The sequence below is a fragment of the Nothoprocta perdicaria genome, unplaced genomic scaffold (genome assembly GCF_003342845.1).
Source record: "Nothoprocta perdicaria isolate Ctin4 unplaced genomic scaffold, notPer1 scaffold_55, whole genome shotgun sequence".
Classification (NCBI taxonomy): Eukaryota; Metazoa; Chordata; class Aves; order Tinamiformes; family Tinamidae; genus Nothoprocta; species Nothoprocta perdicaria.
In genome coordinates, this window is record NW_020455810.1 from 2,737,192 (window position 1) to 2,751,259 (window position 14,068).

Consider the following 14,068-nt stretch of genomic DNA (forward strand, 5'->3'; position numbering starts at 1 on the left):
TGACCCTTTCACACATAGGTTTGTTTACTTTCAAGCCTTATTTTTTTCAGTCTTTCACCTGGAACTGAGGGAAAAAGGAAAACCACAAAAGCACGGCACCATTTAAACTTGCTATCAACAGTGGACACGCAAACTCTCCCTACGTCTTCCAGCTCAAACACCTCTGGCCCTCACGAGACACACTGCAGCGCAGCCCATGCGCTGCTCCTGCACCATCCCGGCCGTTACCCGGCATTCCCACTCCGGGAATTCTGATGCCTTGCCCGGCCTACAGGGCCTGCAGCCCTAAAAACGCCGCGTGCCGCCGCCATCAAGTCAGGTCCTGCACCTGGCCGGAGACGCCTGCCTGTGCTTCTGAGCCTCCGCCGCTCTCCTCCGCTCCACATCCTCCGCCTTCTTCCGCTCCTCTTTCAGCTCCTTGTACCTCCACTTGGGAATCTGCAGGTAGGGGTCGTCCTTGGCGCTGCTGCGGCGCCTGGCGCTCTCGGGCTGGAAGGTGGCCGGCGGCGCCTTGCTCACGCGCACCTTGGGGATGACGAAGCCCGGGCGCACGCTGGAGCGCCGCAGCAGGTGCAGCGGCAGGAGGCTGGCCTTGCGCAGGGCCACCGTGCTCACGGGCGGCACCGCCAGGCTGCCGGGCTGCAGGCTGGCCCGCCGGTCCCTCTTCTTGCGGACCAGCGTCACTTTGGAGTTCTGGAAGAGCCTCTCGTAGCTGCTCACGTGGTCTTTGTCCTGGGAGCGGATCTGCTCGGCTCGCTGCTTCCGCAGGATCTCCTGCACGGCCAGCCTGCGCTTGCCCACCGCGGGAGGGCTGCCCGGGCACACGGTCCTGCAGGACAGGGCAATAAAGGGGCTGCCCAGGCTTGTCGTCACGCGGACCATGTGATCAAGGACCCCGTCTTCTTCTGGGCCACGGAAAGACCGGAATGAGACCGCAGATCTCATGCACTCCGTAACCCTCTGCAAGCAGCTCTTTGGCTCCGCAGCCTTGGCAAGAAGTTCCTTCATCTTTGGCCATTCTGGCTTATATTGATCACAAAACTGCTCTGGGCATGGCCTGTCCATCAGCTTTTGCATGATGTAGGCAGATTCCGACCTTCCCGTGTAACAAGCCCATTCCCACGAGGTCAGTCCACGGCTTGGATCTGTTGCATGAACATTCGCCCCTGAAAGAAAGGAAAAACCACTGACGTTACTTAATGAGGTGTCCATGTTTATGTTGCCATGATCGGAGCTGTGTCATGTAAATCCTGGCAAGAAAATATCCTACATGATGTACTACAATATTTGTGTCAAAACGCAATAAGGAGAGACTGTGGTTATTGAATTTCTGGACTCTTGATAGATATGAAAAAAAGCAATATAAGAAATAAAGTTGCCTATATGAAATTCTTTTAAAACAATGCACAGAAAGATACAAAAGAATTTCAACTGCAATGAACCTGATATTTTCACCTGATATTTTAAAATCTATTCAGTCATGTTTGTAGGAAAGACTCCCGTGAACATGGAAAGAAACAATTTGATATAAAAAAATCCTCCACTTACAGAATGATGGGCCTTGTACTCATCATTGCCACTCAGAGGAGAGATCTAGAACTAACAATAAAGAGGCCAATGAAAACATCAACTCCCTGCTCACTAGTGGTGAAAGTAGCCAAGAGAATACAAGGCGCAAGCACCATGTTCAAACAGCCAACACAAAACTGACCTACACCACAAAAGAAAAGACATTCTGTCACATTGCCTTGGAAGATGGAGTTGTCCACACAGTAAGGGCCAGAGAAACATCATGATAAATTATTCTTTCATCGTGGATTATTTTGATAACAACATTTCAAACTGACATGGGGAGGCCTAGATATCAGAAAGGGCAACCAGGAACTAGTCTGCAATGGCTCCTATATATAATTCAGGTAAAAGATGTTTTGTTGTTACGGAAGAATCTTAGCAAAAGGGAGAGCATAGGGTAGGTGGTCAGAAGCTCAGTATTAACTCTTTTAAGTACCAGTTGATTCCTGAGTTCCTGAGGAAAGTCATGAAAAGAAGATGCAGAGAAATAGTCTAAGGGTCAGTGTGAGTGGAGGGAGACTGCCAAAGTAAAGAGTTTGATGAGAAATACCTCAGTTTAAATGAAGTTTGCAGAGACAAAAGACTGAGATACTGCAGGGATTCAAGAATGAGTCGCAGCCTGAAAGGCAGAGAGGCAGCGAAGAGGAGGAAGATTTAATCAAATAAAAGAGTTCATTAACTCTGAACTAAGAAAGCCTGAGAGCTCAAAGACAGCAAGGTCTGAAGAAGCTAATTACAACAAAAGCTACAGACAAATATCAGTGAAGGATGGGTGGAACCAAAACACCGATCAGCCATATGTTCAGCCACTTTCTCCTCTCCCAGATCTTTTAATAGAAATCAATGCTGACTTTGTTCCTTGGATCACAAAACCTCTTCTAAGACATGGCTTATTATCATGGTATGGTTTTTGTACAAACTCAGAGACATTGCTAAACAATCTTGGCATTCAGAAGAATGTCTCATCTGGATGAGACCTGTTCCTTTCAAAATGTTACAGCAGTCTTATTGAACTGTCATTCTACTGTAAGTGCAACCTATAGGTTTTCTTAGACAAAAAAGATATCTGTCATTAGCTCCAATTTTCCTGGGCAGATTGCCCTGAACATCATTTTTCAACACAACTAGTTTGAATACACTTGCCACTTTAGGATAGAGATATGCTGTAGAAGAGGCTTAATGTCCCTTAAGATAAGGTTTAATGTCCCCTAAGATGCAAAGCAGCATCCTTGGTGATATGTTTGCACCAGAAAACCAAAGCATCATCTGTGCAGCTCAGCTGAATCTGAGGCCACCAGCACACCCTATCAGGTTTCCCGGGGGAAAACTGCACTCTTTCTCCTTGCCCTCACAATGCAGAAGGACTCTAAGTAGGCCTTTGGGCTAGACAGTTTCTAGCAGGAGCTTGAGGAATAAGCATCAGATGAGAGGGAAAAAGCAAAACCCAAGAGAGCTTTATCAGGAGGGCCTTGATGAAGGTGGCTGAGGGTAGATATTTAAAAAGCAGTGAGTGAAGACAGCAGACTGAATGGCCAACCCACTGGGGAACACTGACTTTTCAGATGAGGACTGAAAGAGCAGTGGAAGGCACACATCTGCTACTGAGCTATTTTATACATAGCACTGAAACCCCAGAGTCCCTGAAGCTACAGCCCCTCCAGTGATTTCAGTAAAGGAGCACTGAGTCTACACCGGAGATTACGACTAGGCCAAAGATGGGAACTACTGAGAGCAGCAGCCTCACAGCCTGTGGCAAACTGCAGATCAGTGACTGCCTTGTTCTCGTACTCATTTTGCATTCACAAACAGCAAGTTCACATGTTCTCAAGACTCACTTTGAAAGATTAAACATTCTGGCCAAGTGTGTAGTATCTCTGAGTGCCTTAATCTTGCAGTGACTGACATTGGGCATCCCCCAGGGAACTCAAGTTTCAGAAAGAGCAGTTGCTTTCAAAATCCAGCTCCAACATTCTGTTATGCTTAACCTCTTCCCTATCCATTCGCTAAATTCATACTTGATGCAGCTTGATAGCTGAGGTGTTTTCCTTTACTGTCCTCCTGCATTGCCCTAAGGAGGTGCCAGTCACTGGAGATCTTACCCAAACCCCCAAAGAGACTCTGGATCTGAGACTGCCTTGATGCAACCCTTTCTAAACACACACACACACTGGCTTTTAGCTATATAGAAGTAAGAGGTTATGCAAGAGCTCATGGCTGATTGTGGTTGGTTTCTGCCCGTATTTCCATGTCTTACTTCTTAATACAAAATTTTGCTGGAACTTTGGAAGCCGTTCTGCTTGTGAGACCTTCCTTTTTGTTTTGTCAACACTTTTCAATAACCATTTTCTTCATCTTCTTCAGCAAACTAGCAGCCACTGATTACCCCTTAAACTACAAAGTATTTATAAATCCATTCCAACAGCTCCTTTCCCATATACTGTGGAGTGCTAAAAAAAAATCCCCCAAACTAGAACATTTATGTGTTCTTTACCACACTGCTTTTGGGGGGCATATTTTGAGCTGAAAATGTACAAGCCTGCAAAGAACTGTAAAATCTGTAAATAAACTTCAGTTTGGGTGTATTAGCTCTAGTACACTAGCTGTATGTTAACTCTATACCTTTTTAGCCCATGGATGTTCTTTGATGTCTTCACTGTCTCTAATGCACAGGCAGGCCAGTAGAAGACTCACAATGGAGAAGGTGGAGATGGAGATTCCAGAGGCAGCAACTACACATTGAACTTTGATACTTACTTTTTCTTTTCTTTTGTTTTCTCCTTGTATTCTTTTTTTTGGTACAAACAGTATAATAACTAAGAGTGAATTACCTCAAGGGATGGGAAGATTGGAAGTTGTGGGATAACTTCTAAGGGACCAAAACAGAAAGAAGAAGCTTCCATCAAATCTTCAGTGACAATAATAGAAAGTCATGAGACTGTAAGGTCAACTTGACAAGTCATAAGGTCTTGGGATTGAAGTTTCATTGTAATTGTCAATTTATTACTAGCCCTTGGAAATTCTGAGCTGGCATCTGCACAAACTGCACAGCATCTGTACTGAGCAGCATTCTAGCTTTAACAGTCATCTTATAACTTCATAAAAAAAATTAATTCCAAATGAGTGATATGAACTCAAAGCAATGACTTCAGTATAAAAGGCTAGAGAACACTGCAAAAAATAATGTAACAGTTACTATATTACCTGATCATTTGCTATGTCATGTCAACATCTAGAAACTGGATATTATGAAAATGGAAGAACATAGTATCGTCATGCTTGATAAATGCCTGTCCACTTAAAACATTTAAATCTTAAAGAGTGAGGCTTCCACGACAGCAAAATGGCTGAAATTATTCACGGTCTAAACTCTGCAATGAAAATGAGGATCTGTCTTATTCTTGGTGCAATCTATTATCATTGTATCATGATGATATGATACAATGATAATAGTAGTGCAATCTATTATCATTTCCATGCAACTTGATTTGTGTTAAATATCTACAATGGTAATATAATAATAACATAGCTATATTATTTCCTTACCTATTTGTACTAATTATTTGCTCTTTATAAATATTAATTACTATTAATTAATGTATTGTTTATTTATTACTCATTTAATATATGAAAAGCAAGCAATGTGGTGGTAGAAAAGGCCATCACAGTGTATGACTTGTCAATGATGTGTTCCTGCTCCTGTCCCTGTGTCATGTAAAAAGACAGTAAGAACTCTGAGAAACTTTTTTTTGATGTGTGAACATCTAGTATTTGCAGTTAGATGATGATGAAAAAGCAGAGAAGCCCTTGAGGTACCTGCCAGCATCAAGGCTCTGATACACTCAGTGCGGCCCTGCATCGCAGACTTCATGAGGGCGGTAAATCCAAACACATTCCTCTTCTCAATATCAAGTCCAGGATAATAGTTCAACAGATAGTTTGTAATGGTTATGTGTCCTGCAAAGGAACAGATAAGCAGAGAAAATACACCATCAAATTAAGGGGCAGTTGGAAATTACAGCTACAAATGAATCACTCCTACAGTTTTGAGAACTTAAAAACACAGAAAATTAATAATATACCCAAGGGAGTTTCTACAGCTTTTGGAAGGCTCATCACTGGTGGGACCTAAAGGCAGAAGCATAGCTTTCCCACTACCCCTGGTAAATACTAAGCTTATTGAAAGGCGCTACATGTGGTAGTTCCAGGAAATGACATTATGAAACCAATACCTTGGTTGCTGCTAGACAAAGAAATATTTTGCATCCTATAAAGCTGTTTTATTTGTTTTTCCATCTGACAGCATAAAGCCACTTGTCACCTGTCCAGCAATGGGAGAAGGGGCTGTTCCCCTTCTTCTTTAGGAGAACAAATGACTCAAGTTCTGTTTCTCAAAGCAACTGTTGGTGCCATTCACCTGCCTTGTGAGCCAGGATTGACTGGTGTCAGCAAGCTAAAGCTATCTCTAGCTATGTGGTTGGAAGTCCAATTCAAACATCAAACCTTCTAAATTGCACTATCAGAACAAGACATGTAATATCTAGTGCCATTATGACTCATTCAAGGCAGTTTCCCCTTCGTTTGTCATTCATTTTTATGCTGTTTTGATGCTTTATAATGCAGTCTGTCACGCAGCTGCAAAAATCACAATTTAATTACTGTGAGCTATAAAAAATTTCTCTCATTTTTCAGTCCAGTTGAATATTCTGTGATGCATGTCATTCAGATTCCTCTAGAAATGATACTGAAGCATACCATAATTCAGAGAGAACAATTTTTAAAGCATAGAGTGGCACATCTGGTGGCAGCTTTCATCAGCAGTTGCTTAGCATGAACACAGTCCTGCATTCCCTGTGAAAAAGCAGTTAAGAAGATCTCCAACAATGTTTTTCAAAACATATATTTAACCCCAAGATGTTTGATTGGTCTTGCTCTTTGTCTCCAATTGCATTCTGCACTTTGCCACCTTGCTGAATGACTGGGAAGCTTCTCAAAGCTGGTGCAGATGTAGAGACAGTGCAGCAGGGCCAGAGCCAGAGGAGGCCAGCTGAGGAGCTCCCTGTGTCTTGGGCAGCCTGATGCAAAAGAAATACAAAGCTAAGGCAAACTGCCACATGCTGAAGAACGCAAAAGGGGTCTGGCCTCGTGTCACAAACAAGTGACCCAGTCCTGCTTCCTAAATCCAGAGGCTTCGGCCTTTCTGATTTTATGACATCAGCTCAAATCCCAACAGGACACCAGTTACTACTGGAAGGGTCTTTGTGACCAACATGTACATCCATGTACATGCAGTGTCCAAACCTTGAAGGTTTTGGAATAGTCAAAATACTGCTTTGTGACCAGGGACTGAAACGAGGAGAAATGCTAAGATGAAAGATTCTCCACCATTTATTACACGAGTAGAGATGTTCCTCCATTTGCTGAAAGGAGAGCTACAGTGAGAGATACTTTGGAAACCCAGGATGATCTCCAGAGTTAATCCTGAAAGAGCTCGCTCAGGCAATGCTCTTTGGGGGACTACAAAGAGTCTCCAGTGACACTGAAAAAAAAAAACAGCAATAAAATAACAAAGAAAACTAAAGCTAAATCAGGAAAAAAAAAAAAAAAGGAAAAAAGAAAAAAAAAGGGTTGTGTTTCTCAGAAGTTTTGCATCACAGAGATTCCTGCAAACCGCTCCAGTTTTAATCTGCAGGAGCTTCAGTCCTCTGAGATTTGCTTCCAATTCCAAGTTCAAACAAACCTCAAATTCAAAGCAAAACTCAGAGCTGCCAAGTTTCTGTTTGTTTGTTTTTTGTTCTTTTTTTTGGTTCAAACTGTGCCATACGCTTTTGATTTAAGGCCATAAAGTTTGCTTCACTTCCCTTGCATCTGGGTAACCTGAAAACACGCATCTAAACCACAAACGAGGTGAGGCTTGGGTGATTTGGAGTGTGCTACGAAAGCTGAAATAAATTAGCCCGGCCCCGGCCGCTTGGGGCATCCTGAATTCGCATCAGGTGCCGGCTGTTAGCGAGGCCAGATGTATTTGTAACACAGCAAGCACGCTAAGGCTTCAGCTCTTTGTGCTCTGAGCCGTATTTAGAGATAAGGACAGATGTCTGCATGTAGCTTAAATTCACTTAATTGCTGCCAAAGAGGAAATACATATAATGATTACAATATTACCTAATAATCTATGTAATAGAGGCAGAAGGATAATCTGCATAATAAGGAAGATGCTCCAGCACACAACTTCATGATCTAACCAGTGAATCGTGCCTGTACAAAGGCTGCATTTTGTCTATGTGGAGCAAATGTTTTCTGCCAGGGAAGTATTCACTGAACTGAAGATGCCAGTGTCTTTTATGATCTGGATATTCTAGGTGATTGTGCTCTCCTGTGCTCATTAATAAAAAGAAATCGGGCTATTCTGTCATTCTGTGTGCATGGTTGTACACCGCTGCCCCAAAGTGGTCTCTATGACACCAAACATATTTTAAAAATGGACAATTTAGAAAAAAAATTATCATTTGTTTTTTATTTACTGCCATTTTCCTCCACTCCCTTTTCCCTTCTTTCCTTCCTTCTTTCCTTTTCCTTCCATTTATCCTTCTTTCCTTTACTTAGTGATAACTGTAGCTCTTTGAGAAGTGCCTTTGTGCTTTTACTTCCTGTTGACCTTCCTTCTCTTCTTTGGAGAGAGCCATTATCCCAAATGCTCTCAATTTGAAGAAGAAATGAAAGAAACTAGAGAGTATAATTCCTTGTATCTATGTACTCGAACATTGTAAAATGGCTATCAACACAGCAGGGAAGCTACGGAGAACTAACCTGCACAAATTAGGTTGTGCAAAGGTGGCCTTCAAAAACACTTTCAGATGCCAGCAGATTTTTTTTTTCTGGTATGTCATGACACCTTTTGAGCTAGCAGTTGCTTGTGAACATGGCTAACAAGCTTTCATTCTCGGGGCACCTCTCCAAATTCAGCACAGTTCCGTAGACCTCTGTAGCTGTTCTTTTCTGTAGACCCCAAGAGAAAAACAATTTGAATCCCAGTTTCAGCTCCGTCTGCAAACTCATGAGAATATTTCTTCATAAATGGCAGATTTGGATTGAATTCCAGGAACTTTATGGAGCTGTCTGGACTCTTTATGGAGTATCTTTGACTGCAGTTGGCGTCCACAGGTTAAGCAGAGAGCATCATTTCTTGACAATGTTTTTCACTAGTAATAAATACAAGCAGCTTTTTAAAGCTAAATTGTAGGCTTCATAGGAAGAATCAAACGAGCTTCTTGGTTTTCATTATGACTCATACAACTCAGGACCTGTAAGTGTGCCATAGCATTTTATCAAAACTGCCAAGAATTGGCAGGTAATGCTGGCACTGCCCAACCAGCTGAAGAGGAATAGACTCTTACCAGCCTGGAATTCAGTCCTCTGGTTAGAGTGATAACCGTGCAGTAATCTGTATTACTTCCACCTCTCCTATGTAGTGATAATGAGTTAAATAACCGGTGTTGACACCACTGTAGCTCAGGATTACCGTAGGCAGAGGAAAACATCCAAGTCCTTGTGAGTTTGTATAAGCTCCTGCTGACTACAGTCATTTCCCATTCTTCTGGGGATCAGCGGCAGGTATTGACAGACGGGGTCATGTCAATGTCAGCCCTCCGGATTAAAGCTGAGCTTGTTAAGTATAAATGTCTAGAAGGTGTTAATGGGAAACCTTTCATAGTCCAGTCTATTTTCTGGCAGATAAATAGAAGTAGGTTGGAGTTTTGAAGACTTACTTGTTAATTTTCTTGAGAAAGATTCTGTAACCTTGGCTTCACAACGAACAGGGCAACTCTGCTAGCAGTTCTTCTAGTGTTTAAGATTTATCTCAAAGTGTTTTCTGTGGCAGACTTCACTTTTCAGTACAATTCAATAACAGTTAAAACCAAATCCTAACCACTTCAATCTGTAGTCACTGCTCACATGTCTGTCCATTTAGTTTCCTCCACGCAAACAGGGAAGAATAGCCAGGATCCCTCCCATGATCTGCATCCTCACTCCCAAGAACATCCCATATCCTCCCTGGCCAAGAAGAAAAGGTAATTAATGGCTAATGACTCATTTCCTGGTGAAGGGAGGGGATTTGAGGGGGAGATCACCGGGACACTTATAGGAGCTGCTACACTTGTTCACAGAAGATCACCGCGCTAGATGGGATAAAAGAAGACCCAGGGGTGAACTCTGCTCTCACTTCAGCCTCTATCAGGATTAACGTGGCTAAAGTCAATACCTTCAAACTGTTATAAAATCAGCACTGGTGAAAACTGAATCCTGCTGAGACTATATATGTACAGGTATTCTTTTGCTCTTAACTAAGGAGTGATTGAATAACGTATGTGCAGCTAAAGTATCTCTGAATGATGATACATTTTCCTGTAGTCAGCAATTGCTGCAGGCTCTTGAGGTAGGCTAAAAAATATGAGAAAAAGTTCTGAGCACTAGTACAGCACATTATATCACCACAATGCTGACTGGGACTTGCCAGAGCAAAGAGAGGACAAAAAACTTAAAGGAACAAGGAAGTACAGGGCTGCATGTTTGGGGCATGAGTTCTGTTTTGAATTTAACATATCTTGAAGTTAGAAGTATTTAATTTATTTAAATTACTAATAATTTAATCTACTAGAAATGAATGGTTTGTTAATTCATTGGTGGGGTATGACCAGGATAACTTTATGCAGTCTTATGTCTCTTAGAGCTTTGACAAAAATGAAGAGAAAAAAAAAAAACCAGCCTCAATGCAGATTTCCTCTCAGACCCAGTTTGCAAGAGGCGAAACAAGGAGCCTTACCTGCCTGTGCAGCCGTGATCAGAGCCGTGTTCCCTTCGTTGTCCTGCCAGTTTACATCAAGATGAGGGCATTGAGCTAAGGCTATTACAATATCCACATAACCTTGGTAACAGGCAACGATAAGACCGTTCTGAAAGTAGAATATAACAACAGAGTTAGGGTTAGCACGCTCAGGGTAGTTCACTTTGGCAACTTTTTAGTTTTGGTTTTTAGACCTAAGAACTGAGGTTGTGTCAGCATCTAAACCAGAAATTAGCTCCAGACACTATTTGCAGATCCAGTACATTGTTTTTTTTATTCCTGCCCTTCGCTTGTACAACACTTGACCTTCCTATCTATGCTGCTTCAAAAGTTACTGCTTATAAATGGTTTATGCCTATATAGCTACGTACTCTGTAATCAAATTAAAATAAATATGATTTTTAATATAATAAAATGAATTTAACAGATAAGATGAACAGACCTGCCCTGAATACTAATCTCTGAAAAAAATATATTTATTCTCTGGAGGAGCGAGTGTCAAGAGAACATGTGTTCAGCAAGCCTGTTGCCCCTTTTACACATTAGAGGTTTCCAGTTAAGACACTTTTTTGGATACTCATTCATAAAACAGTATTTTATTTGCTGTTCCTGCTTAGTGTACTTCATGACAGCTGGAAGCTGTAAAACTTCCACGAGGAGCACAGGTCAGGCAGTCTGCCATACAACTCAGCCGGTACCAACTAGCATTTCATTCAAAAGCCATGAACTGACAGCTTCCCCAAAATACATCAAAATACACTTGCCATCAATTAAATGGAACTACAGTACTTAACCCTGATAGCTCACTTGACCACCAGGATTAAAACCATTATGTCCCATATTTAGGATTACTTTTGTAGCCCAGTGCTCATCTGCACCAGACTGATGACTGTAGAGTAGGACAGACTTAAATAAATCAGGGCTTCCTGCAATTCCTCTTGACTCTCAGTTTTCTCCCGCTCAGCATCAGCATCTAACTACTTAAAAGACAAGGCCAGAGACACAAATCTCAAACTCTCTGAAAAGTCTGCCTCTGTAAAAAGCACTCACACAGACTTCTGCAAGTTCATAATCACAAACATACAGTATGAAATAGGTATCAGCCATGGAAAGCAAGAAAAGATGCCCCATGGAACCTTGTTAAGTGTGAAAGATTGAGCGGCCCACCCTGACCCCCTTGGCCCCTGCAGAATCTGCAAGGACCTGGTATGGCTTGGAGTAGCATCCTGTCTTCCATATACTCCATCTGATGCTGGAATAAAGAAATACAAAGAATACTCTTCTAGACACCACTCTCACTTATACTGGTGACAAACCAACAGGGTGCATCCAAATTTGGTCCTTGCTGTGTATTATTTTTCCTTTGGAGCAAATCAAAAGAGCAATGAGGACACAGCATGACTTGGAGAAGATGCTTCCCATGTGCAAGTCAACATGACCTGCCACGTGGGTAATGTGATACAGCACCAGTGGAAACCAGCAGCACCACTCCGGCCACCTCACTGAAGAGTTCTCCTATTGAGCCCACAGAGGAGGGGGGCAATGGTCAATAAGTGACCCGAGACAGCTGAGCAAGAGGCAAAGGCCATGCTCAGGTTTCCTGATCATCCAGGAGTTTCTCCACAAGCACACACTGTGTGCCCGACAGCCTGTGTGCCCAGGAGAGCTGGGATGTGGAGGGGCTGAGTGTGCTACAAATGACTGTCAGTAGATCCCCCAAGCTCGGGTCTTCTTAAACCTGCAGCAAGTGCTCCAAGGTCAACCCATGCCCAGAATGCTGGAGGAAGCGTAGGTATCTACAGATGTGCCACCTCTTTTAAGCAGACCCAACACTACCACAGCCACATGCAAAGACCATGTATAAAGCCTCATGTTAGCATGACCTTCAGTAAGCTGGATCTACCTTATCTGGTAGTACAACTATAGTAGCCCCACAAATTACCATTTTTCTAAGCCATTCTTGCCTAAACTTTTTATTTCTTTTCCCCATGGGCACTATGGAGACAGAGCTGTTCACCAAAAATGGCCACAGCTGTACCTCCTGATTTATTGCCATTACCAAGGTTGCTACTTGATAGTATTTCAATGTCTTGTTTTATCATTATTACAGACAGTCCTGTTGGTGTAGCTGACAAATCACTTCACACAAGAGCAACATGAATTCCAGCTCCTGGAGATGCTTGCAGACCACAGCATTTCTCAATTACCTCTTTGGATATGATTATTATTCTAATTTATTTTCAATTCACCCCTGTCCTCGATATCAAACCAAACCCACCATTGCTTTATAAAGAGCATCTCAAGTTCCCTGTGAAGAACCTGTAATACTTCAAACTGATCTTTTGAGATTGCACAGGGGAACCTGTAGTGAGGTTCTCTCTCTCACCTCTTTCTCTCCCTCTTCTTATCTGCACGTGACCTGAAATAATAGTTATTAGAAAGTACCTACTCTCCTGGTGGGATTGTTCAGATTAAGCCAAGTTTTGCTAAAATACAAGCATTCCTACTTAAAAAAGAAAATAGTTTGTAAACGTTTAATAACAACTTACAATAGCTTAGAGTAAACAACTAAAGCACTTAATAATTCCCAAGCACTGACGATTAAATCATGCAGAAAAATGTCAAATACAAATTATTTGGTGACATCACTTTTAAGTGTACGAATATTTGGGGAACCTAAAGTTCTTAAAAATAAGAAGAAAGATTCTATTATTTAGTGAAAAAAAAAACCAGCAAATTTTAAGAGAGATTGCTCTTTTCAACAAGTTATGAGAACACTGAGAATAATGAGTGGTTATCCTCTCTGGTAGGCAAACGTACACTCAGCGTCTTTCAGATACTGTGCTCTACCAATATTTACTGACTTCCAAAAAGCAGAGCCGTCCTTTTCTCTCTCTCTCAAAGAGTAATAATCAAATGAGTAACAAACTCCAAGGACTGGCGCTTTTGTGAGAAGGCCCCTGCACTTTTGGGGGCTTGCCCTACTTTTTGCAGGCATCTCTGTCAGAGAGGGGGCTGAGGATGCAGCCAAAGTGCAGCGGAATCAGCGGCTCCCTGACTCCAGCAAGCGAGAGCTCAGACCCAAATTCCAGGGCTGCTGATCAATGCAAATACTGATTTCTCCTCCTTGATGAAGTTTTAAATGGTCCGAGTTCAAACACGCATAGGGAAAGCTTTACCTAATGAGGCCTTTGAAGAAGAATAGCTGGATCGTCTTAGTCAGCACTGAGCTTACGAATCAGAAAGATTAAGTGGATATTAACATTTTATAAAAGGTTATTTTGCAAAGATGCTAGAGAAGACTGCTTACTAAAGAAGAAGGAAACACACTGGAGAGGAGGAGTTTTATGTGGAACTATGTGACGCAGCAACGCTGGAAATCAATATTTTTAAGCACTGAGGTACGAATTTTAAGTGGCTTGACTGAACGTGGGCAACCTTCTCCAGGAGAAAAACTGGTTTTCTTTTTGTCTTCGCACCTGCTTCTGTCCCGGCACACACTCAGTCACTGACTTCATTTTGTACAAGGCAACAGCACAAGCTATTAGACTACAAGTTTTAACCTTACCTGCAATTAAGCATGGTCATGATTTGTTTTGAACTCTTTCAACAATCTCAATTAATAAATATAACGGATAAAAAAATGCTTCCAGC

The 14,068-nt window shown here is 42.2% G+C and overlaps 1 protein-coding gene across 1 annotated transcript in view; it reads right to left on the bottom strand.

Annotated features, from left to right (window-relative positions):
- Positions 1–315: 315 nt before the first annotated feature.
- The window catches only part of ANKRD33B (ankyrin repeat domain 33B), a gene marked incomplete at its 5' end in the record, with an annotated part of 29,623 nt that continues 15,870 nt past the window's right edge, over positions 316–14,068 (bottom strand). Inside the window, 3 exons of the mRNA XM_026048547.1 lie at positions 316–1,166; positions 5,386–5,526; positions 10,394–10,523. Coding sequence (XP_025904332.1) covers positions 316–1,166; positions 5,386–5,526; positions 10,394–10,523 — 1,122 coding nt within the window. The remainder of the gene's footprint in view (positions 1,167–5,385; positions 5,527–10,393; positions 10,524–14,068) is intronic.